The sequence below is a fragment of the Aquila chrysaetos genome, chromosome 3 (assembly GCF_900496995.4).
Source record: "Aquila chrysaetos chrysaetos chromosome 3, bAquChr1.4, whole genome shotgun sequence".
NCBI lineage: Eukaryota > Metazoa > Chordata > Aves > Accipitriformes > Accipitridae > Aquila > Aquila chrysaetos.
The window spans coordinates 21,727,675-21,750,543 of record NC_044006.1 but is presented as its reverse complement, the minus strand read 5'-3'; the positions used below and the strand labels follow the sequence as shown (position 1 = coordinate 21,750,543).

Sequence of the window (22,869 nt, the reverse complement as noted above, 5' to 3'; positions counted from 1 at the left end):
CAGCCCCTGACCTGCCACCCTCAGCAATGCACCGCTGGCTGATTTCAGGTTGCAGAGAGAAAACACTCCCCACGTCTGAACCCATCCCTCCGGAGATGCTCGGCTAAGCCCACAAACTCACCGCGTACCGGCGCAGCTACCTAGCTGCCCTTCTCCTCTCAGCCAGGGATTTCTTCTGCTCGTTGCTTGTCCTCCCCCCCCACCACCCTTTTTCTCTCTCCCTCCTGGCTTTTACATTTTTTCCACCGTGATCCATTAGGTATTTACCGACAGGGTAATGTGACTTTTCACAGCGGCTCTCTGCGTGCACTGCCCTGCAGACAGGGCTGGATAAAGCCTCTCCCCAACCCCAGCTGGCTGGACATCTCCCCCCCCCCCCAACCTTCCCCTCCCCTTCACACTAGCCAAGCCAAGGATTCCTCTCTCCCTCCCTCTTTCTTTTTCCACCCCTCCCGCCTTCAGTGCAAACCCAAGACGCAGGATCCTGCTGAGGGAAAGAACTCCTTGAAATCATCACTGCAGACCCTGCTGCAAAAGTGCAGAGGAGGAGAGAGAAAAAGCCTCGGCAGCCAACCTCCTGCGGCCGAGGGCTTTGTGAGCAGGGCAATGGCTTCAGGCTCTTGGAGATTCTCTCTCACCTTTCTCCAGGGCGTGGGATCTGTCTTCTTCATCCTTCAGATCATCTCTGTTCAGGCTGATGGTGAGTCCCCCATTCAGTTTGGGCTGGGTTGCTATGGCTGGAATGAGAGTTGTATGTTGAAATGTGTTATTGCAAAAAAAATCAAAACCCAAATCTTTTTTTTTTTTTTTTTAATAAGAAACTTAAATACATGCCCTAGTTTGGGTTAGGAAACATCTGATTCAGAGGTTTTTGAGACTCTACAAATATCCTGGGGTTAAGCACATAAAGGAAATAAGATCCCAGAAGGCTAAGATTATTTTATTACAAATGACAAACAAAATGACAGTATAGTGAACTTTTCCAGAGGAAATAAGAATAATAAAACAAAGCCAGAACATTAAAAAGAAGACTTAGCTATATTTTAAGAGAACTCTCCTTATAATTAAAAGTATCTTTTCTCCAAAGAACTTCCCCATCTGCCTGCTTCAGATGCCCCCTGAAGTCAATTTATATGGGCAGGTACTTGAGGAAGGCAAGACAAGAAGTCAAAGGCGTTTGTAACCTTTTCTGTTCAGTACCACACACACTGAAGATGACTACTCACCTTTCTGCACGTGAGTTTTGTCTGCACTTCACTGCCGAGGGATGTGATCAGGACATGAATTTGGCTGAAGCACCAGCCACCAGTTACTCTGAAATGGGACTTCTTACTCGCTGATGATAATCCTGAATAGCTGCATCCCTTGAAAGTTTCCAGTAGCCTATTGCCCTTTTAACGATTAAGCCTGTAGTAACTATGACCAGCTTGCCTTAGCAAAAACACGATTTATTTTTGAAACAACTGTGTCTTTTCCTGGGAGAGCAATGCTGAATGGCCACATTTTTTCACTTTCACAGCTGCGATAGATTTATGCCTGAACTTGGGATTTTTTTTATTTCGATACACTAATCCTTTACCATCAATGTTTGCTGCATTATTCCAGAAAACAGATCTTAAACATTATAGGGCAATAAAACCCTCTTCTTTTTGTTCTCAGAGTATTTTTTCCTCTTTAACCTAAATTTGTTTCAGCTGATGACAAAGTATGGCAAAGGAAAGGGAGAAAATTAATCTTGCCTGTATGTTTCTATCACTTTGTGTAAAATACCATTTATACAACAGAACCCTGTCTTGTAAATTTGAAGAAAATTATTTTTCATTAAGAATAAAGGAAAATAAATGTGTCAGGCAACTGCACTGTGTTGCAGTAGGCAAAACTGCAATTCTGATTTTAGGAAACACTCCTTCCCTAGCAAAATGCCTCTGAAATGAGGAAAAAAAATGCATACCCATGAAAGAGGGTTCTCCACAGAACTTAAGAAAAGGCGACAGGACAGGAGTAATTAATTTCCCTTGCTAAGAATGCTTCATCTGAAGAATTCCCTTATCTTTTCAAGAGCAGCTCCCAATTGGTATTATTTCTATAGAATTAATGGCATCTTCTTGGTTCCTGAACAGACATCCTGTAAAAAAGAAAGGGAAAAAAATGTTGGACATCATTTTAAGGCAGAGTTTGTGACAGATTTTAATTGTCACTCAACAGTTTGTCAAATTTACTTCACACATGGAAAAGCAATTATAAGAATTAAAGGGTAGAATTTCTGAAATACATTACAGTTGTAGAGCATTATTATAATACTGTAGTATCGATTTTTATATAACTTCTAAGTATCATTGTGAAAAATGTGCAAGTCCTCTGTTAACACGCTCTTCAGTGTGTTCTCCTAATATTAATATTCAAGCAAACAACCATAACACTGTCCTATAAAGCGTCTGGCTTATTATATGTTGATACAGAAGAAAACACTTTATGTGAAGTTTAAAATTTACCACAACATGTAGGCTTACATATTTAGGAAGATCTGAGAGTACAAAACAGGATTAATACTTTATTTTATAACAGATTCTGGCCTGATCCAGACAGGAAACCACCTTCTCATTTTTGTAAGTTGTAGGTGAAAATACAATTGTGCTACTCTCTAATACATGCAAATGTGACTTAAGTGCCAAAGGACCGTTCTGGGTGACATATATGTATATGTGTATTTGTTATTTTTAACTAAAAGTTACTGACTGTTTTGCCAACCTCTGAATGGATTTTGTATTCGCCTTGTAAAAACCCTGTGAAATTCAGACTGTCCCCTGTTACAGGCAAACCTCCAAAACTGGTTACAATATATTTCCCTAAGGAAGACTTTCACTTTATTATCTCGCACACAAATAATGACAGAGAGCAGGCAATAAAACTGGAGACCATCGAGGTCTGGTGAAGGTGTAAAGCCTCGAAGCTTAATTGATCTCTTTTGACTAGTATTTACCGCAGCGCATATTGCTGTAGGGCAGCTAGACTCCAGAAATAGCAAGGTAAATGCCGAAATAAAAGATAGCTTTGTTTCACTTTGCAGTTTTTTTACGATTGAAATGTGCTTGCTCATAGCTGTTGAGGTGGGGGTCAGAGGGACAGAAGGCTCCTCAAGGGCTTGTTCCTGCTCTGACGTACCATGGTGAGCCACTACTATTAGAGCAGTTACTGGAGAATAATACAGGTTATTGTGATGGGTCTCAATCATACCAGTGCAGATGCAGGCTTTTTAAAATTTCTTTGCATTTGTGCTGGAATAGGAGAACAAGGATGCGGCTTCATGCATCCTGCAGAGGAGTCGCCTCTGCTTTTTTTGACTCCCTCTTTTGTCTTTTGACGGCTGCTAAAATATCCATACGTATGAACCACAGTTTTCTGCAGAGTACTTGCTCTGAGACAGAGCATGTCAGGAGAGAATGATGGTGATTAATCTACCTTACTGAGACACTCCTGAATTGAAAAAAAAAAGTGCTAATTACAAAACTTTACTAATTGTTCCAGAGTGGAGTTGTTCTGTTGGCTAAATTTGGGTTACATGGAAGACCTATTGGTCAAGCCAGTCATCTGGTAATGAGCAGGCATACTGACCGCAGAGCTTGCAAGTGGAAGGATGCTGAATCCAGAAAGCTAGGCACAATTAGGTGAGGATCTGAGATACATACTTCTGACCTAGAACCAGATGTCTGATGTCAAAGGTAGGAAAAAAACCCTACTATACTTTTTCCTTTGGCTTGCTTTGCACCTTTTTTGTAAAGAAAAGGAAAGAAGTATGCTTTTTCTCTTCTGCTCTCTCTACACACTTGCATTTGAGTAGCAGGTGTCTAAGCATTTCAGGCTCCCACTTGCAAAACAGCACGTATTCTTGTATGTTGCAAAAATAAATGCATAAACGATTCCAACTATTTGATGCTAAAGCATGTAGTAAAATTAAAATTTAAGCTCAGACTGAATTTAGCTGAGGAGGAACTCAAAGGTGACCTCCCAATTTTGCTATTTTTCTGATGATGTAATATTTTAAGCAATTTGATTAAAGAAGACATCATTCACTTTAGTTTCTCGCAGAAATAAACTCTACATTCATGAGCACTAAGCAGAACTGGTAATTACCCCAATCTCTGTCTGTACTTGTACAGTTTTACTGAATCCTCCACCCATGCTATTACAATCAAGTCCATTGTTACACACAGCCATAGAAATGGAAATTAAATTGCTCTTGAAGTACAGAAGTGACCTTCCCTTCCTCTGCTCTCTTTTACCTCCATTTGAAGTTTTTAACAGTTACATAAAAATAAAATAGACTCCACATTTGCACATTTTTTACCACATTTATTTTGTTGAAACTGATTAGGTTTTATCCTTTGAACCAGTAAGTATCATGCCATGAGATCAGCACACTGGACATGCCTTTTAAAATGCTTTCATTTTATGTTATTTGTGAGAGACATTTTTATTTCAAAGTATATTTGGCTATGCAGTGTTATGTTTCTGCTCCAAGCATGATACAAATCCTGCTGAAGACATGCTGAACTTTGAACCCATTTCAGTGGGCTTTGAACCATACCTATAGGTCTCGGAAGAATTTCTTATATCTGTTACTGTATTAGAATAAATTAGCCAAACTCTGTCTTCTTGGTAACCAAGAAAATTTGCTAATTTCACTTCAATTCCTAAAAGTATGAAGAAACAGGTTTTGGACTGGTTTTATTTTTGAAGAGTCCCTTTCTTGTGCTTCCATATATCTGATTGTAGATGGCTCTTCAGTCTCAAAAGCATATTAAGGTCCAGTTGTTAGAAGCTGAGTTTAGCAAAAATTTGGAAGTGGAAATAAGGTGAAGTGAGAGTAATGAACCATTGGAACAGTTTACTATAAAGTGTGCTGTAAATTCTCCATTACTTGGAGTCATTGAATCATGACTGGATGCCTTTTGAAAAGACATGGTCTAGTTCAACCATGAATTTTTGGACTTGATGGTGGAATTACTGGGGGAAATCTACAGTCTAGTTACGCAGGAATTAAACAAGGTGATAAAAATGAATCCTAGAAGCCCTGAGATCTATGCTTCTATGGGTACGTTTTCAATCAGAATATATTGGGGAACTCTTAAGTAAAAACTATATTCAGCTATTACTTGTTTACAAAATTTTCATGCCAAACAATAATAAAAATTATTATTTTATTGATATATCAAATTATAATCAATACTCTGTAATAATAGTGATCAGATGATGGGAGAGACTAGTGATATAATATAGGCTAGTTATTAAAGAAAGACTGTCTTTGGCTTCAAGTGTGAATTTTTCTTCAGAACTATGAATCCAGCTGTTAATTAACAGTTGGAAGAATTATCTCTTATGATTTATGTCTTACCATTGAAGTTAAAACTTTTTCACTAGCTTCAAAGGAGAACCTGAAGAAACTTACTGTGACAAGGGCATTTTTCATTCTGAACCTGTTAAACTCAAGATGTGCATTAAGCCTCCTGAGAAAGACTTCTTTGCATGGATTTTTAGCTTGATCTTGAAACCAAAGGGACTAGCTTTGATTAAAAAAGGCTTCAGAAAAGTATGTAGACTTTTGGGAACAAATTTCCATACCATCTGTCCCATCATCACGTTATGGGAAATAAATGTTATGGGGCAGAAGTGAAGGGAGAGAGTTGAGAGGGAGCTCAAACATGGTGGCTCTTCAAAGGTACCACAACCAAAGGCATACTACGTTCTTCACACAAATAAACACAAAGACATGATCCTTCATCCTGTGCCTTATGGAAATATGGAACAGTCTCATATTTAAAATTGCATATTTAAACCAGAATGACAATACATCTCTTGATACTATCTCAGAGATAAAACTGATTTCAAGTACTCCACACTGTCATAATGTGCTAGAGAGAAAGGGGATACCATCTGAATGTTTCACAGCCCCAATACCAAAAATGACTATGATATCAAGTCTGAGAGACAACCTTTTCTAAAAAAAAGTTCATTAAAACTAGCAGTGATAAAAATTTTACAAATATTTATCCAGGACCCTTAGATCCCCAGCTTGAAAATGATACCACTTTTGCAATAAAAAGTGAGAAAAATTCCATACATTAATATCTCAAGCATGTTAGCCATGCCACTGCAAGGTGCAGAATTCAATTTCAGTGTTGTAGTCTTACTTATTTAAGGGGATTTCCTGCTTTGATGTGCTTTTGTATTTTTCCTATTACCGTGCTAGCATGTCTCCTGTATTTTTTTCCAGTAAATGCCCCTCAGTAATGTGACACAGCTCAGGATACTGGGCATCCAGCTATTCCAGTGGTCAGGTGTCCAATAAGTGAACCTTGCATGCTATTATATTTTCTAAGTAAGAAATTAGGTAAAAAGAGAGGGCACATCTTAGAAACTGGACAGATAGCCATAGAGCCTCTAAAACTTTGGAGAAGATTCACGGGTCACTCTGGTAAGCAGGTCAGCCTTCTTCATCCACTTCTGGCTAACCAGAATTTCCTATAAAGCAGTTCACTGTAATTTTCCCAACAAGTAAGTCCTTACTAGCTTCCCTACAACCTATTTGTCTAGATAATTTGGACATCCCAGATACCTTTTAGAAGGACAAGACTCTGTTTTGAATCAGCATCTTCATAGCTTCTAGTAAAAAGTTAATTTATCTTAAGAACTAGCAAACACATAACAGTAGTTAAGGAAAGCTGTCTCAGCCTGTCTTGGCTAGCTAAACTCCTCTAAAAATGTAATTGTTACTGGTCAAAAGACTAAATGATGAACTTAATTTCTTCTAATTATATCTTGATGGAGCTCGATCCTTAATGATTTTCCTTTCTTTAAGTCTTCTAACTGAAATACTAATAGCTAGAAAATAAGGGTTACTGCCATGTCAAACTAACGTTTATGATTTAAGTCAGATGCTATACAAACTTGTCCTATATGTCTTTGATGATGCATCTCAATCCTGACAGTCAAATGGTAAAATGTAGAACATGGACAAGTTTTTATTTGGGACAAAGCCTCAATAAAGCATTACACTTAATCCCTGCTTACCTTTATGAACGAAAGTTGTTCTGCAACTTAAGAATGGTTGTTTAAACCCATCATCTTTCTACTTATATTATATGTCTCCCTACACCGTGCATACCTCACTACGTCTATTCATGGCTTTGGAAACAGCAGCCTCCATTAGTCTTGTGCATTATTTGGGACATTTTGCAAAAAGAATCCTGGCATTTCTGTACTTAGGACTGTAGAAACTTGCTTTTTTCACTGCTCTGTGTAAATTCCCCTGTTCTAATTACAGTTCATGGTGCTGATTATAGTTGAGAATCAAGAGACAATGTAGTCTAGTGGTTAGGACACTGATCTGTGCTTCTGGGTTGCATTCCTTGGTCAACTACTGTTAACTGCCTGAGAAAATCACTCTGGGTACTCTGAATTCCTGTTCCTTCTCATTGCTGCTTGTCCCAGTCATTTAAATTGCTATCTGCTCAAGTCAGGACGACTTCTTATTGTGCGCATGTAGAATTCCCACCAAAGTAGGCATCTTCATCAGGACCCATCTGTGCTTGCTAGCTAATGTAAACACAAAAGATATATTTACTTGAAAGAAACTTTGCAATTTTTGCTGCAAGGACTGTGATCCTTCCAGTGGGTTAAACTGTGCATAGGTGAGAACAGAAAGCTGTGAGGCACAGACCTACCCTGTATCAATCAGTTTCCCATATTTAGGGTTAGATTCAGATTTATCAATTTGTTGAAATAATATGTGGTGGGGGTGGCACTTGGTACAGAATCAGGCTGAATTAGTCTCAAGGATATTGATACTGGTCAATATATCCTATGAGTGTGAAGCTAGCTACATAGCAAACACTCAGTATGTGCTGGAAGCTATGCATTCATATAACCACTTCCACTAATCTACTTTTGAAATAAGACATACGAAGTGTTAACTGACTGAACAGTGCTTAAAAATTGTCTTCCTGCACCTGCAAGCAACTTCAGCCTGTACCTTTGAAATCTAGGAGATATCCTGAGGGATGTTATCTTAAGAAAGAAGAGACTTACAGCAATTTAAATGTCAGCACTGTAAACTGTCTCATCGTTTATTTCTTTTTCTTGAGACATCTAGCTAATGTGTTTAGTCCATAACCCAGGAACTTCTCAAGCTTCATTGCCAAAACCCCAACTGCCCCGTTCCCAGTTGCTAAAACCTCTAACTTTCACCCTTACACCTTTCACAGTGTTAGATAAATTAAAGTGAAATAAATGGAACTGAAAAGAAAAATAACACAAGAAATTGTTATGCTAAATATGTTCTTATGCTCATTCAAAAAAGCCTTCCATTAAGAAAAAAATTCTGTCTATCTTTCCAGAAAGATATGAAAACAAAGTGGCTTTGCAGCAGCATTTAGGAACAAGTTGCCATAGAATTACATCATTTTGACTTTAGAGAATAAGTATAGTTCTATTTCTGACATGGAAGACTGGGTTGCAATACTGGCTTTTAGATTTGTGCTTACTTTATAGATGTAGCTGTTATAATGCAACTGTAAAATACTTAGTAATGAATTCCAGTGTTAGAGCCTACAGGAGATGTTCTGACTGACTATATGTGTGCATATGAGAGAGTGTCATGCTTTCTCTCTCCAGATCTTAAGCACAGATCTATGGAGGCAAGACAAGCTTCACATATGGGCTAGGAATGAATAGGGACTTAGCTGTACTTGCTTTTTTGTTGATGAACAAAATAAGAGAAAAGCTAAGACAAAGATACTTAACGGTGTTGATAAAATTACTCATTCCAAGGAGTAGGTTGCTCATTAAAATGTACTTAGTAAAAGCAAGAAGACTTTATTTGGTGATAAATTGCAATAATTTTGTTGAATATGTATTGAGTACAATACCATGATGAGTGACATGTCCTTTCTTGGTGCTGCAGGGAAAGTGTTTGCATTTGAGTCCAAGAACAACTCTCAGGGTCTGGATTTAGCTGAAGCCGAGAAAGCTTGTGTTGACCTGAGTGCTCGCTTAGCAACTGCAGAAGAACTGAAAAGGGCTGTTCTGGACTGTTCTTTTGCTGGCTGCACCACGGGATGGCTCGCCAGTGGCTCTACTGGGTAAGGACAACAGCATAACCCTTCCTGAGAAGTATGACTGACAGTCGAGCAAGTTTTCCTCCTTGACTAAGAATATTACTGAAAAACACTGGCCACAATTCAAGCACTGTGACATATAGCTAAATATGCCACTCTCCCCACAAAATCAATTTTGTACGGCTAATGTTGCAGGGACACAAATATTTAGCAGTCTCAGATCACATATTTCACAGACCTGAAGCAATTTCCTCTTCCTCTTTCCTTCTGAATTATGTGGTTCCTTTTCACCTGTGCTGAGCCCTAAAAGAGCTGGGAGGCCGAGGACACAGTGCTGGAGTTAGAGTCAGTGCTCCCACCGACTCTGTTATTCCCTACTCCATAAGAAGCTCAGCAAATGGAGCTTCTCATGGAAACCACGTATCTGTCTCAGGTATTTACACATCTGAATAGACAGTAGGCATGTTTGAATAGGTATGACTTTAGATGTGCTTAGATATGATAACGCACACGTGGTAGAGGGTTTGCTGAGAAAGCTCACCAGGGAACTGTTACTGTCCCTTGATGTGCTCAACTGTATGATTCGACGTAGCTCCGGTGACTGAGCTTTGTCTCACATTACTGATAGCATTGCAAGATGTACTGGCCTGCCACAGCCTCGCCAGGAAGCATCATTGCCTCCATAGAGACCGGTTCAAAGCAGGAATGCACAAGTGTCCTGTAGTGGAAGCCGCTTCCCTCCATTGATCATAGTTTCAGGAGGCCAAAGTCAGCCTTCATGACTCATGACTCTGGAAGTCCCAATGACTTTCAGTGAAAGTTAAGATTTTGAGAACGTATGTCCCCATAGGTGCTAGCTGTATGCCAGAAGCAGCATGGCCCTGTCGCCATGCCACTCTGCTGTGGCTGATGAGGGCTTCCCAAACTCAAGCTAACTCAGACTCATTCCAGTCTTGCACAGGTCCAGCTATGTGGCACTGCACTGGGCCAAGCACCTACACCCCAACTGCCCAGTCTCTTCCAAAACGGAAGTCTTCACAACATGCCTCAGGAACAGGTCGACAGGCTTCATATTTGACAAAGAGACCAAATCACAGAAAATTCAGTTTAAAAAAAAACAAAAACAGGATGGAGAAGCTGAGGGTTGGCATGAAAGTCTCATGTCACTGAAGCTGGGACCATACAGGACTTGCCCAGAAGGAGGATGAGTAGATCCAAAGTCCCTTCTCTCTTGAATCTTTCCTTCAGCAGGCTTACCAGCCACAACCTTAGCGTAATACATATATTCATTCTCCTGAGGTGCTTTACAAAGTTCTCATGAATTAGAGGGTAATATCTAATCTATTGTCAATGTTCAATGGTGATAAAGTTTTGTTTTGTCAAGATACTGTTTCCAAGTTTCCAAACTTTAGTGTATTACTGGATTTTGTGGAAGTTATCAGTTATTTAAGTAAGCATTGGTGTTTGTGTATTTTTAGTGATGAAGTTTCCAAAGGACAGAAAATTGCTACTGTTAATGAAAGGTGATATTTAAACAACTTCAAGCAAAAGCAACTAGTTCCAGTGATCCTTTTTTTTCCAGGTGAAAAATTGTTTGAAAAATTGTATGTACTTTTGGTCATTAAAAAAAGTCCAGAAATCTCTCAGGAGATAAGACAGTGATCTAAACCCTAAAAATTTTATTCCTAAGATAGCTGCTGAGGGGTCATGGAGGCTGAAGAGCCAGGAAAACTATCCGTCTCTAAGAAGTGCATGGCAAAGTTGTTGTACAGGTTCTTTCATACAGCCTCTCTATTATGGAAGTAAGGAATGATTATGAGTAGGAAAAGAAACCGTCCCTTTTTTATCTAAGCAATACCACTAGTTAGTCCTGAGAGATCTTCAATTAATTACTCCAGGCACTGGAGCGACAACTATTAATAGACCTGTTGTGGACCTATCCCTGAATATCTTCGATATCAAAATCGGATACAGTGATAGTATCGTACACATCACACCATGATGATGTGAGAATGTACACATCATCATACCAATGGAAAGGAAAGGACGATATCTCATCCCTTCCAACTTTCTGTACTCCATTCCTCCAGTAAACCTGTCTTTAATATGGAAGTCTCTAAACTTTATTTATCAGGAAGAACATTGTGGGGGCACATCAGCATGCCATTGACATGCAGTCACCACATCTGACCTTCACTGGAGAGCTTCACCAGAGAGAATAGTTCTTCAGAGGTGGAATTTGATACTCTCTTCTCTGGGACTATTTTACCCATGGCTGGGCAAGCACCAGAATGTATGTTACTTGGTTCGCTGAACTGGGTATTTTTGACTCTGGGGAAAAACAGGAAAAGTATAATGCCTAAAAAGGCTACACGGGTTTCCCTGTTAGTTAATGCAGCTCTGGAGAAAGAAATGAGCAGTTGAGTGCAAAGTATGCAAATGAGACACAGTTACCCAGGTTGGACAAACTCAAGTAGAATATAAATATTTTCAGAGGGATTTAGATGAACGGGCAAAATGACAACAAATGGAGTTCAATGATAGTACATGCAGGATGAATACGCAATCTACTTGAAAATATCTTACAGGGTTCTGATTTACCTCTGTCAGCCCAGGAAAGATATGAGGACATCACTGTGGACAGCACAACAAAAACCTCTGTCAAACTGCAGCTGTAGTAAAAAAAAAAAACAAGCAAACAGAAGTTGCTAGAGTGCTTATGGAATGGGATGGACAATATGAAAAATACATACATATATATACACATATAGGTCAGCCTCATTTGGAATACTATATATATTACTGTTACCACATCTTAAGAAAGAGACTAAAAAAGGCTCAAAAAAGGACTCAAGAATAATTAAAGGAATGGAAAAGCTATTAAGAAGAGACTCAAAATACTTTACTAAATTAGTTATTTAGTTTTAAAAATATACCTAAGTTACCTATTCAATACTTTGGGCATTTACTTCATAAATGGGAACATGACAGCAAGGATGAAGGATAGCTGGTAAACAGAAAAACCTCAATCTACACTCAACTGATTTAACATGGAGAGGGGAAAGCAGGCTCCACAGCATGCCCAGAAGGTTACAGTAGTAGGGAAAATTATTTCCAAAATAAAGGTCTCTTTTCTGGGCACACCTTTTGCTATTTATCTTGATGGACCTCTACATGTTTGAATCTGATGGCGTGGCCCAGGGAAAGGACTGACCTCCCCACATTTGCCAGGTCCAAAACTGTTCAGGACTTTATAGGTTGGATCTAAAACCTTGGAATCCTCCCAGCAGCTGACTGATGTCTAGTGCAGATCACAGAGCTTTAGTCTAATATTCTCCCATATCCTCTTGGACTGTGTACATCAGAAAGGAGACGAATAGGAGGGAACATGATAAAAGAAGTTCCTAATTTCAGGAAGAATGCAGTTTGGTTTATTTATTTGGTTCCTGGAATGTATCCTAACCTTTCCCCTGAGGAAAAATGGATTAGACGTTGGCAGTAGAAGTAAACACAAGCAAATGATGCAAGTGATGTCATTACAGTGTTGCAGATTTTCTGACACGCTTCAGTCCTCCTCCCACCAGACTCAAAACTGAACAGGAGTTCTAGCAGACATGTAAGGACTTTTTCACCTCTAGATCAGTTTTACACGTTTTGCACAAGTCAGTGATTTGTTCACTTCTGATGGCTATTTTATGGTCTTAGTGAATAATTACAATCCCACTCCTAGTAAATATATCCATCACTGTTGGCTGTTGTGTCCTTATTATCATTTTCATAGCCAAATCAGGGCTGGAAACCCATGGGAGTTTCTCCTGTTACGACTGAGGCACATCACTGACTCAGCATGAGCGTGTTTATATTGCCTGCTCTCTGGGCTATACCTCTTAAATGGGCAAAGAGGAGAATTTGGTCTGAAGAACTAGCCCAACTTGGGTGACTGTCAAATTTCTGATGACTCGTATGTAAATGTGGGTCCATATGTAAGTATGCAAAGATTTTGAGATTATAATAGCACATCCTTTGTTGGATCCAGTGAGTTTGTGGCTGCCCAGCTCACTCCAACTTACTTCTTACTGACCCACTGCAGTGACTGTTGCCTCCTCAGCTGTGATGGTAGAGGTGCTTGTCTCTTGTCTATTTTAAGTCAGAAGCGAACAGAGTGGGCAACCAGCTACTAGTTTGGGTGTTAAAAACCATTGTTCTGCAGAGAGTTATGCTGGTGGAAGAAGATGCCAATCTGCTGGTGGAGATGCTCATGTTGTGCTCTCTAACCCACTTTGGTCCCTGCAAACAGGGCTAGCCCAAGCAGCAGTTCTCGACAAATATGATTCAGTTCAACTGATGTAGGATGGAAATTGCTTAAACAAATATATCTGTGCCAGCAAATCCAAAGAGACAATAAACTAGGTGGTTTTGTGGTTTGAGCAGCCTGGGACAGAACCTCTTTCACAGGCATAAGGGGATGTTTTTGTCTTCCACTTTCAGTTGTTCTGACCAACCCAATTCAGAGTTCAGGGCTGCTTGCACAAGCAAGTCACTGGCAGGTCCAAGAGCTTGGGAACTTTTAGAGAAGAGCCACTGACAAGTAGATAGGGCTAAGAGGATAAGGGGTAACTTCTTCTAGCAGCCCAGAAGTAAACCATTTACAAGTCAGTCCTGACATATGTAATTTATAAAGCCTTACACATTGTTACATTTCAGGAAATGAAATGTCGTTAGGCAGGTCTCATTTGTCAGATGACCCCTAATAGCTATTTATACTAAAAATGACACTCTTACTGCTTATTTGCATGTCAGACAAGTGAGTCAGTAAAACCAGCAAGCCATCTGCCAGAATATAAATGAAAAAGGTGGCAAGAGTTCTCTGAAGGGCTCTCACTACTATCTTTGGAATTCAGATGTCATACTGGGAAACCTTGTGTCAAGTCCTCCAGCGCTGGGCAGCGTGTCCTGTAGGGTCTTACGTTCATTTCTGGGGTTTTTGAAATTTGGAAAGTGAACATGACACAATTTTTCTTATGATCAGCCCTGTGCACAGAGTATTAGAAAGCAGCTATTTATTTTAGAAATTATAAACATCCTCAACAGCTTGTATTAAGATATTCATAGCAAATTTACTCATTTCCATCACTTTTCTAGGACTGAAAAGCTGAAGCTGTCCTATTCCCTATCCCATTCCTTATTTGTCTACAAAAGAATGAAGCCGTGTATCCCTTCTATAAGGGCTTTGAAGCTCTGCATAGACTTTCTATTCTATGATAGACCTCCTGCAGGGCTGTCAACCTGTTCCTTTGCATGAAATTGCCCTGGGCTGGTTCCTACCCAGTCCCTGGAGGATTTATTTCAGAGGGGATAACTCTGGAGTAAGCAAGCAGAGTCAGCTAGAATAAGCCTTGCTGTGGGAGTCAGAAGACTGGGGTTCTTTTCTTGGCTGACCACAGACCAGATGTTTGCTGCTAGGAAAATTACTTCATCTCTATTTTTCCTTCCTTTTGTTAGCTCTTCGGGTTTTGCACTGACTCCTGTTGAATGCTTCTACAGTGTCAAACATAACAGGACCCTCACTGCAGATGACACCAGTGGGAAACGTAATAATAAGACTCAGAAATGACATTTCACAAGACTACCTACTTCTTTTTCTGCCTACTGTGTGGGACTTGCCCAGCACCTGGCAGTAGCGTAATAACAGCACATTTCTTGGGAAAGAAAAATGCAATATCTAAGGAATGAAATAAGGGTTGGTTGCTAACCCTTGCCAGTCCTCTCATCTGTGTGTGTAAGCCCTTGAACTTGTGGGCCCTGTGAAATCTATCCAGGTGTACATGCTATAACAGGCCCACTTGCTTATTTGCAGAGCAGCAGTCCTAATGATATGTCAGTTTGGCAACCTCTCTGTTTTATTTCAAGGCTGTGCTCTGCTGCCCGATGATAATGCACATGAATTTGCTCCCAGACATGTGTATGAGGTAGGTCAATTAATTCCCTTCAAGAGAAAAATCCAGACATAGCTGACAGGACACAATCCAATTCAAAATGTTAGAATTGCTTATGAAACTGTCTGAGGAGGTCTTGCACTCTGAAATGCCTTCATGTCACAAACTCTAGTCCCACAGCCCACAGCTGGTGTCATGCTCTGCTAGAAGATTACTTTGTCTTCTCATTGTTTCTTGTCAATCATCTCAGAAAGTCTCATACAGAGAAAAAACAAAGTAATTGTGTTTCAAGCTCAGTCAAGAGACTTAAATTTAATGTATGGACGTGACTAGTTTACTCCAAGGAATGATATCACTGAGCAATGTGGACATGAGCCACTTTGCATCAGCTTGGGGGGGGGGGGGTGTGAAGCTTTTCTTGGCACAACCTGTGAAGACAGCATGGGCAAAGTATGACAGCCATGGTTCTGTGAAGCAGAAGAATTTTTTACAAAATGTACTTTTTCAGGAAAAGCATCATACAACAGAAAATACATTTTTGTTGTATTATTTTCTAGCACAAGCACCCAAACCACCATCTGCTAAACTATAGCATCACAGTCCTCAGAGTAGCCATTTAGTTAGCTGGGACTCGCACTTTTAAATTGTATTTTTACTGGGAGTTTTTTTTAACAAACTTTGAGGGCTTTAGCAAAACTTTAGCAAACTTTGGCACAAAAGGTAGGGGTATGCTAGTGAAATTAGTTAATGCCAGAAGGTTAGAACTCATTGTTAAGACCAAGGAAAATCACAATATTGAACAGGACAGTAAGCCTGACATCAGAGATGGTGTAAGAGAAATGGGGTGCGATGTAACAGTATTACATGAAGACTAATAGGAATTTCTGCCTTAAGCTAGCAGTTCAGCTGGAAAAGGCAGAACAGGAGGAAGAGCTGGGTGTAGTCACAGAACACAGTGAGCCTATCGTAAAATAAAGTAACTGCCATAAAACTAATGAAAAAAGGAAATGCAGTCCTCCTAAAAGACATCCAGCAGCTCTTCCAGGAGAGTGAGGGCAGTACTGAAGGGCATTGGTGAGATTCCACCTGCAATAGTGCAATGTAATTCTTGGCATCCAAGCTCGGAAGGGATGAGTTCAGACTAGGATCAGTCCAAGAAAGCACCTCTCTTATCAGAAGTGATTAAAGGTGATCAGTTTGTTTAGCCTAGCAAAATGAAGAGGGAAAGGGGATATGCTTACTCTTAGCAAATACACAAGAGCGACTAATACCAGGATTTTAACTTGCCAGTTAGTCCTAATGAGGTTGATTTTCTAATTTTCAGAAGAACTTCACATATTTTGCCCTTTTTTTACAATCTTTCTAATGTTTTGTCCCATCTGAAAGCCTTTTGTCTAAGAATTGAGCTTCTTTGTAAATTAATAGCATTCAGCAAATTTTTTTGTATTTTTTTCTGAAACCCTTTGGTAACTAATCAATAACATCTGTTCTGAACGCCGTGATTAAAGTGGAGCCCATAAAATGAAATTGGGTAAAACCAACTTTCTAGTGACACTTGACATGTCTCTGAGCACCCAACTAGTCCAGGCCAGGAAGCAACACGATTGTCCTTTACGTGCACTAAGAATGCTCAAATTATATATACATAGTGATATTATAGTAAAATGGCTATATAAAATCTTTCATACTAGGCTACAGTATGAAAATCTGCATGAATGGGCCATATTTATTTAATGAACAGAGGCCTTACTATTTCAGTTAGTCGTATGTACAATTTTAAGCACAAAAGGCTGCATTTTGGTGTATATTTTTAAGAATCTAAAGGATATTGGTTCTGCCTTGGTAAGACCTCCTTTTGACATTTCCAGTGGCAGTATTGCTGTTGGAATGTCTTCATGTCACACTTAGCAGCTGCTTTCTTTGGGTCACATCCAGCCAAAATTAGCCTCTATAGTTCCCAGTCAATGGACTTTCCAAAGCCCACCTGTGCTCCCCTTCATGACTTTTCAGGGAAATTTTCTTCCCTTCAGTAATAGTGAACATGTCATTTATATTTTATTCCTCATCAGAGCCAGCTTTATAATTTGCAGTTTCCCAAACTACAGAAGGGAAAGACTAAGAATAAAAATCCTCTAGTTTGGCTTCCAGACTACTGATTTTTTTTCCTTCACCTAGTTACTGAAACACAAGTGGTAAAGCTGACCCATGAAAAAATTAGCACAGGATATTAAAGATTTATCTTGACTAAGAAAAGTGATGAAGTTTTTAGCTTTCTAATCAGGGGAAGGTTTGTTATAGTCATATTATGTTATGAACCAGACTTTCCCAGTGCTTGAGCTAACACATTGTTGATGATGTTCTTCTGAGTAGAATATATTTATATGCAAGTTCATACTACTATGAATAAATGTCATAAGACCATTCTGACTCAGTTCAGTGAATTTATTGACTAAGACTACAAAACTTACAATCAACTGGCAGATACAGTAGCAACTATAAAACATCCCAGTCCCACCTACTTGTGCTGATGGATCACGCTATGTCATATAAACTCAGCTGTTAACTCCATATGTTTTAACTTGGGTTTACTGAAAAATTTTCAAGTATTACAAAATTGCTATGTAATTATCTTAGAAAGTGGAAGTACCAGTGGATACTACTATAAACAAAATTTATAATTTATATATAAATATTATCTGTTTATTATATATATCTTTATTATACATGCATATATACAACATATAAAATTAGATATCATTACTATGGATTGAGTGTATCATTATGATATATTTAATAATATATATTACATAATGGCATATTTTGGCATATTGTGAAATAAATACTATTCATGCCAGCTTTCCTGCTATTTCCTGCTTTGAACAGAGCAATTAGAACTGCAAAATATACCAATTACTCATTGGTTACATAATAGATTAGAAAAAAATTAACCAGCACAAGAGTAAGTGGATGGCTTCTAGGAAGTCTGGTTCATACCTTATTGTGCTATGTATTAAATTTTCTCCTCATGTGTGCACATGATAAATGCAATATCTGAGTCATGGCACAGGAAAGCAATGATCAGCTTGGCCAACCCCGATCTTTCTTTCAGGGTAGGTACAGAGGAAGGACTGTTCATTGTTCTTACTTGGATGAATCATATCGTGCAGCAGGAATTAAGCTGAGGTTCAACATAGTGCAAAGTCTCTGTGGTCTCTTGTTTTCGCACTTGAGAGGAGAAGAGGCATCATGAAGCAGGTTGTCCTTCTAGGCTGGGTAGCAGTGGACTGAGAAGATTCTCAGTAGTTTTTGGCTTGGCTTGTCAAGGAACCAAAGGAGACACCATCAGGCATGCTCCCACTTTCCATCAGAGAGCAGGGGCTGTTTTCAACACCGCTAAAACCCCTCCTTTCCCAACTGTATTTTTACCTTACTGACAGTATATGGTACTTACGTGGTCTATAGTGATAGTATATGTGCTTGATTTTTATGCTGTGATTGTGAGTTCATGGCTGTGTAAGAGTAATTTTCAGGGATGCATGAAACTTTCAGCAGATGTGTATTAAATATAGAGGATTATTATGGATGGTCTGCAGTCTGAACTCAGTATGTTTCTTCTGAGCATGTCTACTTTCATCAGAGATCTCCATAGAAGGAAAAATGAAATTGCATCTGTTTCTTAAATACAAGGTACAAAATCATGCATTACACGGCTCTAAGAATCAGATTACAATGTATGCCAAGATGAGTAATGAGCAAGTCTGTTTAAGTTCAATTATTACATGAAAGTAGCAATAAATAGAATTAAAGTTCCCTGCATGACTACGTTCTCCTAAATGGCTGGGTAGGTGGATGTATCCCTAAAAAAAGTAAAAAGTTTATGGCATTCTCTCAACCATGATGCTTGCCCCAGTGCAACGATTCAAAATAGTAAAGAAACAAACTAGGTGACACATTTCTACAACCTTTCAGTGGGGTGCTGGAAAGAGTAGGAAATATTACAATTTTTTGTTTCTTATTTCAGCATGGCAATGCTGCTGCTGAAGGAATTTTAGAATATGTTGAATTCTGAATTGATAGCCATTTTTCGGTCCTCAAATGAAAAATGTAACAAAGTTAAAAGCATCAAAACCTGCCTTTTAGAACCGAGACAAAAGTGTACCTATATATTTAATCTATAATTATAGATGAAAACCTAGCATTTTAGGATTTAGGAAAACATATACCCACCCTCAAAAACTCAGAGAAAAGAGACTATCATTGTATATTTTTAATCATACCTGGAGACCTGCTGACTGCAAGGAGACTATTTCTATGCCAAAGGCATTGTGGATCTGATCGTTAGACCCACTACTGAGAAATGCTGAGCACTCTTGAAGCTCCTTTCAGCAGCGGTAATAACAGCTTACTGAAGATGTTTAAAGCTTGCAGGATTGAGCTCATGGTAGGAAACCACTGACAGAGAAGGAGGAATGGGAGAGATGAAATAGATTTTTTTTCCTTCTATTTTTCATATGTGTACAAGACATGATTTCTTTCATCTCAGCATAATTACTTTAGAATGTTTGCAATTTTAATCAGATCAATTTTAATATGACAAAAATCCCATTTAAAGTCCTAAACAGAAGATTAACCAGGGCCTAGTCTGTTGTAGGCAAAAAAGAAATAGACAGGAAGAGAAATTTTTAAACTTGATGTAGGAAAAAATGTTTAGGGAGAAACACATTTAAAAAATCTTAGTATCATTTAAAGCCTTTCTTTATGTATAATGTTAAAAATATATACAAGATACACGTTTGTAAGTTTGGTCTCATTGCAGCTAAGAAATGCTCTTAAGATTAATTAACTAATCAATATATTTTATTAACTACAAACTTGTAATTCACTGTACCATAGTTGAAAAAAAAAGTAAGAAAAACTTGCTCTTCAAATACACAATGTTACATGTGAACCAGGTATCCTGTTTTGGAGATGACTTGAATATACCAAGGTTTTGTCACCCACAGACAACTTTTTAGCCTACTGAAGAAATTATAAAGAAATTACAGTGCTTTGGGCAGAAGCAAAATATATTGGCTAGAAATTAGAATTAGAAATCAGAAAATTCAAGATAAGATTTTCAAAAGTGGCTTCCAAGTATCAGGAATTTTATTCCTTGATAGAGCATAGAAAATAATGTGGCCTGATTTTCAGAGACCAGAATTTTATGACAGCAACAATCTTCAGAACTGTCTTTTTTTTAAGAGAGTCTGAAGTCTTAAGTACACAATTACAGACAAAAAGCACAAATTTTTAAAGATGTGTCAGTATCTGTCCACTCAGTGTTGCAAGGCATAACTGATCTGGTACCTGAGTGAGTAATTATTGGAAAGATTAAGGTTGGTAAGTCACTTTTTGAAGGGAGGCATAACTGTTTCATTCACCTAGGCCTTGTGAGACCTAGTGGAACAATGCGTGAATACATACAAAAATTTTCTAATTGATTGCCTGATTCTCCCAGTGGTCTGAATTCAATTTGGCATATCAAGTGACTTTTGACTAGGTGCCTGATTACTGACTTAGAGGACTCGGACTTTAAATGCATTAAATTCTGAGAACTTGATTTTAAAATTGTATGGACAATATTGTCCTTCAAGTGACCCCCCAAAAAATCAAGGGCTGTTTTCCTTACAAAAGAAACATATTTGATGTGAAATCATGAAGGGGCTTTCAGTAGGGAATGACATGATGTCGTTTTCCAGAGCATAAGTGTGGCAGGAACCATTCTGGTACATATGCGTGACCACCACCATATGGCTTGTTTCATGTTGCTTTTGTTCGTTTACATTAAAAGAACATTAAAGTTGCATATTTAACTGCTCAAAAGCTAACACAGGCCAGAATGAAGATGGTCTGTACAATCATAACTCAGCCCACTTGTGTAAATCAATTGTAATACAGTATTTAAGTGCATGACCAAATATTGGGTTTCCACTGGATCTTTTCCACACTCAGTGAATGGGCAGTTAGTCAACATTTATTTTATTCTCCAAATTGAGTGCGGGACTGACAGCAAAATTGATGGCATTGCATAATACAAAATGATAAATTTCCTCCACTGGAAGGATTCCTGTGTGGAAAGCATTACTTTAGCTGACCATGCAACACTTCTATAGACCTGCTGTCCACAAAAAATAAAACACACACCATTAATATCCAGCTGCAAAAAATTTGGGCTGAATTCGCTTTCCCAGCCTTTGTAACCTTCAGTAACAGTAAAACCAGTGTTTTCCACAACAAACTGTCTTCTATTTGTTAGTTCTAAGCAGCCAGTACAGCTGAGAGAAGAGATAATTAGTAATCTCTTCCCTCATGTTCAGCATCTACAGAGTTGTAAAACCAAACACAGATTTATTACCTTTGTTCAGGTCTATGAAGGGCAACAGGGTGGATTAGGTACTGCTGAGTACCAAACCAGAAGAAATGGAGTTACACACAGGTGTGGAGTTACTGTTAAAAAGAAGAGAGCAGTTTTTCTTCCAAGAACTCAAGATGAATTTTCTGAGCTTGCCTGTGTTAGCTTTTGAGCAGTTAAATATGCAACCTTAATGGTCTTTTAATGCAAAATGCTAATGATTTATAAACTTTCAGATCAAATCTTGAGTTTTCTATTCATTTTTACCCAGGTGCCATTGGTGGAAATCCGTATTGCTGGAATGTGAGAGTAGAATGTGGCCTTAAATACTTTGGGACTTGGTCTGAAGTTTAGAAGTATTACTGCATATAATAAGATAAACATTCTTTATTGCTTCCTATGCCTTGAACTGATCTACAGCCAACATTTTTTTAATTACTTCTAATTCTCCCTCAGCTTTTTTCATAGATCATCTCACAGTAATGCCTTATGTGCCAACTCTTAAACAGTTAAGCTGAGGCTAAAGCCTGTCCACTCTGATAAAAGATCTCCAAATTTCATCTGCATGTACAACTCCAGAAGATTTCTGATTATTTTTTTCTTCTTCTTTATTTTAGGACAATTATATGCAGAAAGACGGGCAGCAAACAGCAGAGCGTGAAAGCCATTGATGTTAAAATTGAAACCGAGCCCTTTGTGAATGACCAATATGATGCTTTTTGTGTAAAGGATGAAGGTCAGCACTGATATATTATTAAAATAATGCACAGTCATCGCTGTCTTGCAACATTAAAAGTTTTGCCTTCAATTTTTCTACTGCTGAGAGGCAAAGACGGAATATTAAGGAATAAATCATTATAGTAATCGCCCGCTAAGTGACCCAACTGCACTAGCAAAGACATTGGTTGCAGGAAATAAATTGCATTATCTTTTGTCTTTGCTGCAGTTTAGCAAGTTCAAACAGCACTACTAATCTGGAAGAACCCATTTTGGTGTTCACAGAACATCATTTATGGAAAAGAACATATCTGGCACCAATACAGCTGAGATGCCTGAAGCATCTCCCATTCTCAGCACTGTTAACTGAATGTAACTCAGAAAGCTGACTCCCAGATGCAAAACACCACACTGTTGCATATCTATCAGTATACAACATTTGTATGCAAATAACTTCATTGCCTCCATTTTAGTTTTGTTTGTTTTGTTTTGTTGGGGCTTTTTTTGTTAACAAGTGTAGACCAGCCCGCTAGGGACTCTGATATATCATGGATGATTCTGAAAACTAAATTATTTCCAATTTAAGTTGATGCTTAAACTTTTTGATATTCAAATGCCAGAACCCACAAGCAAAGATGGATTCTGAAGGCACAAAGTAAATTGTTACTGATAGGCAGGGTTGCGTAAAGAAGTTTGGGAACCCCTGAAACAG

General features: G+C 38.6%; 1 protein-coding gene across 1 annotated transcript in view; it reads left to right on the top strand.

The window, feature by feature from the left end:
- Nucleotides 1–411: 411 nt before the first annotated feature.
- SUSD5 (sushi domain containing 5) overlaps nucleotides 412–22,869 on the top strand; it is a 43,725-nt gene continuing 21,267 nt past the window's right edge. Inside the window, exons 1-3 of the mRNA XM_030010295.1 lie at nucleotides 412–700; nucleotides 8,960–9,137; nucleotides 22,058–22,176. Of these exons, the coding sequence (XP_029866155.1) occupies nucleotides 607–700; nucleotides 8,960–9,137; nucleotides 22,058–22,176 (391 nt within the window). The 5' untranslated portion in view covers nucleotides 412–606. The remainder of the gene's footprint in view (nucleotides 701–8,959; nucleotides 9,138–22,057; nucleotides 22,177–22,869) is intronic.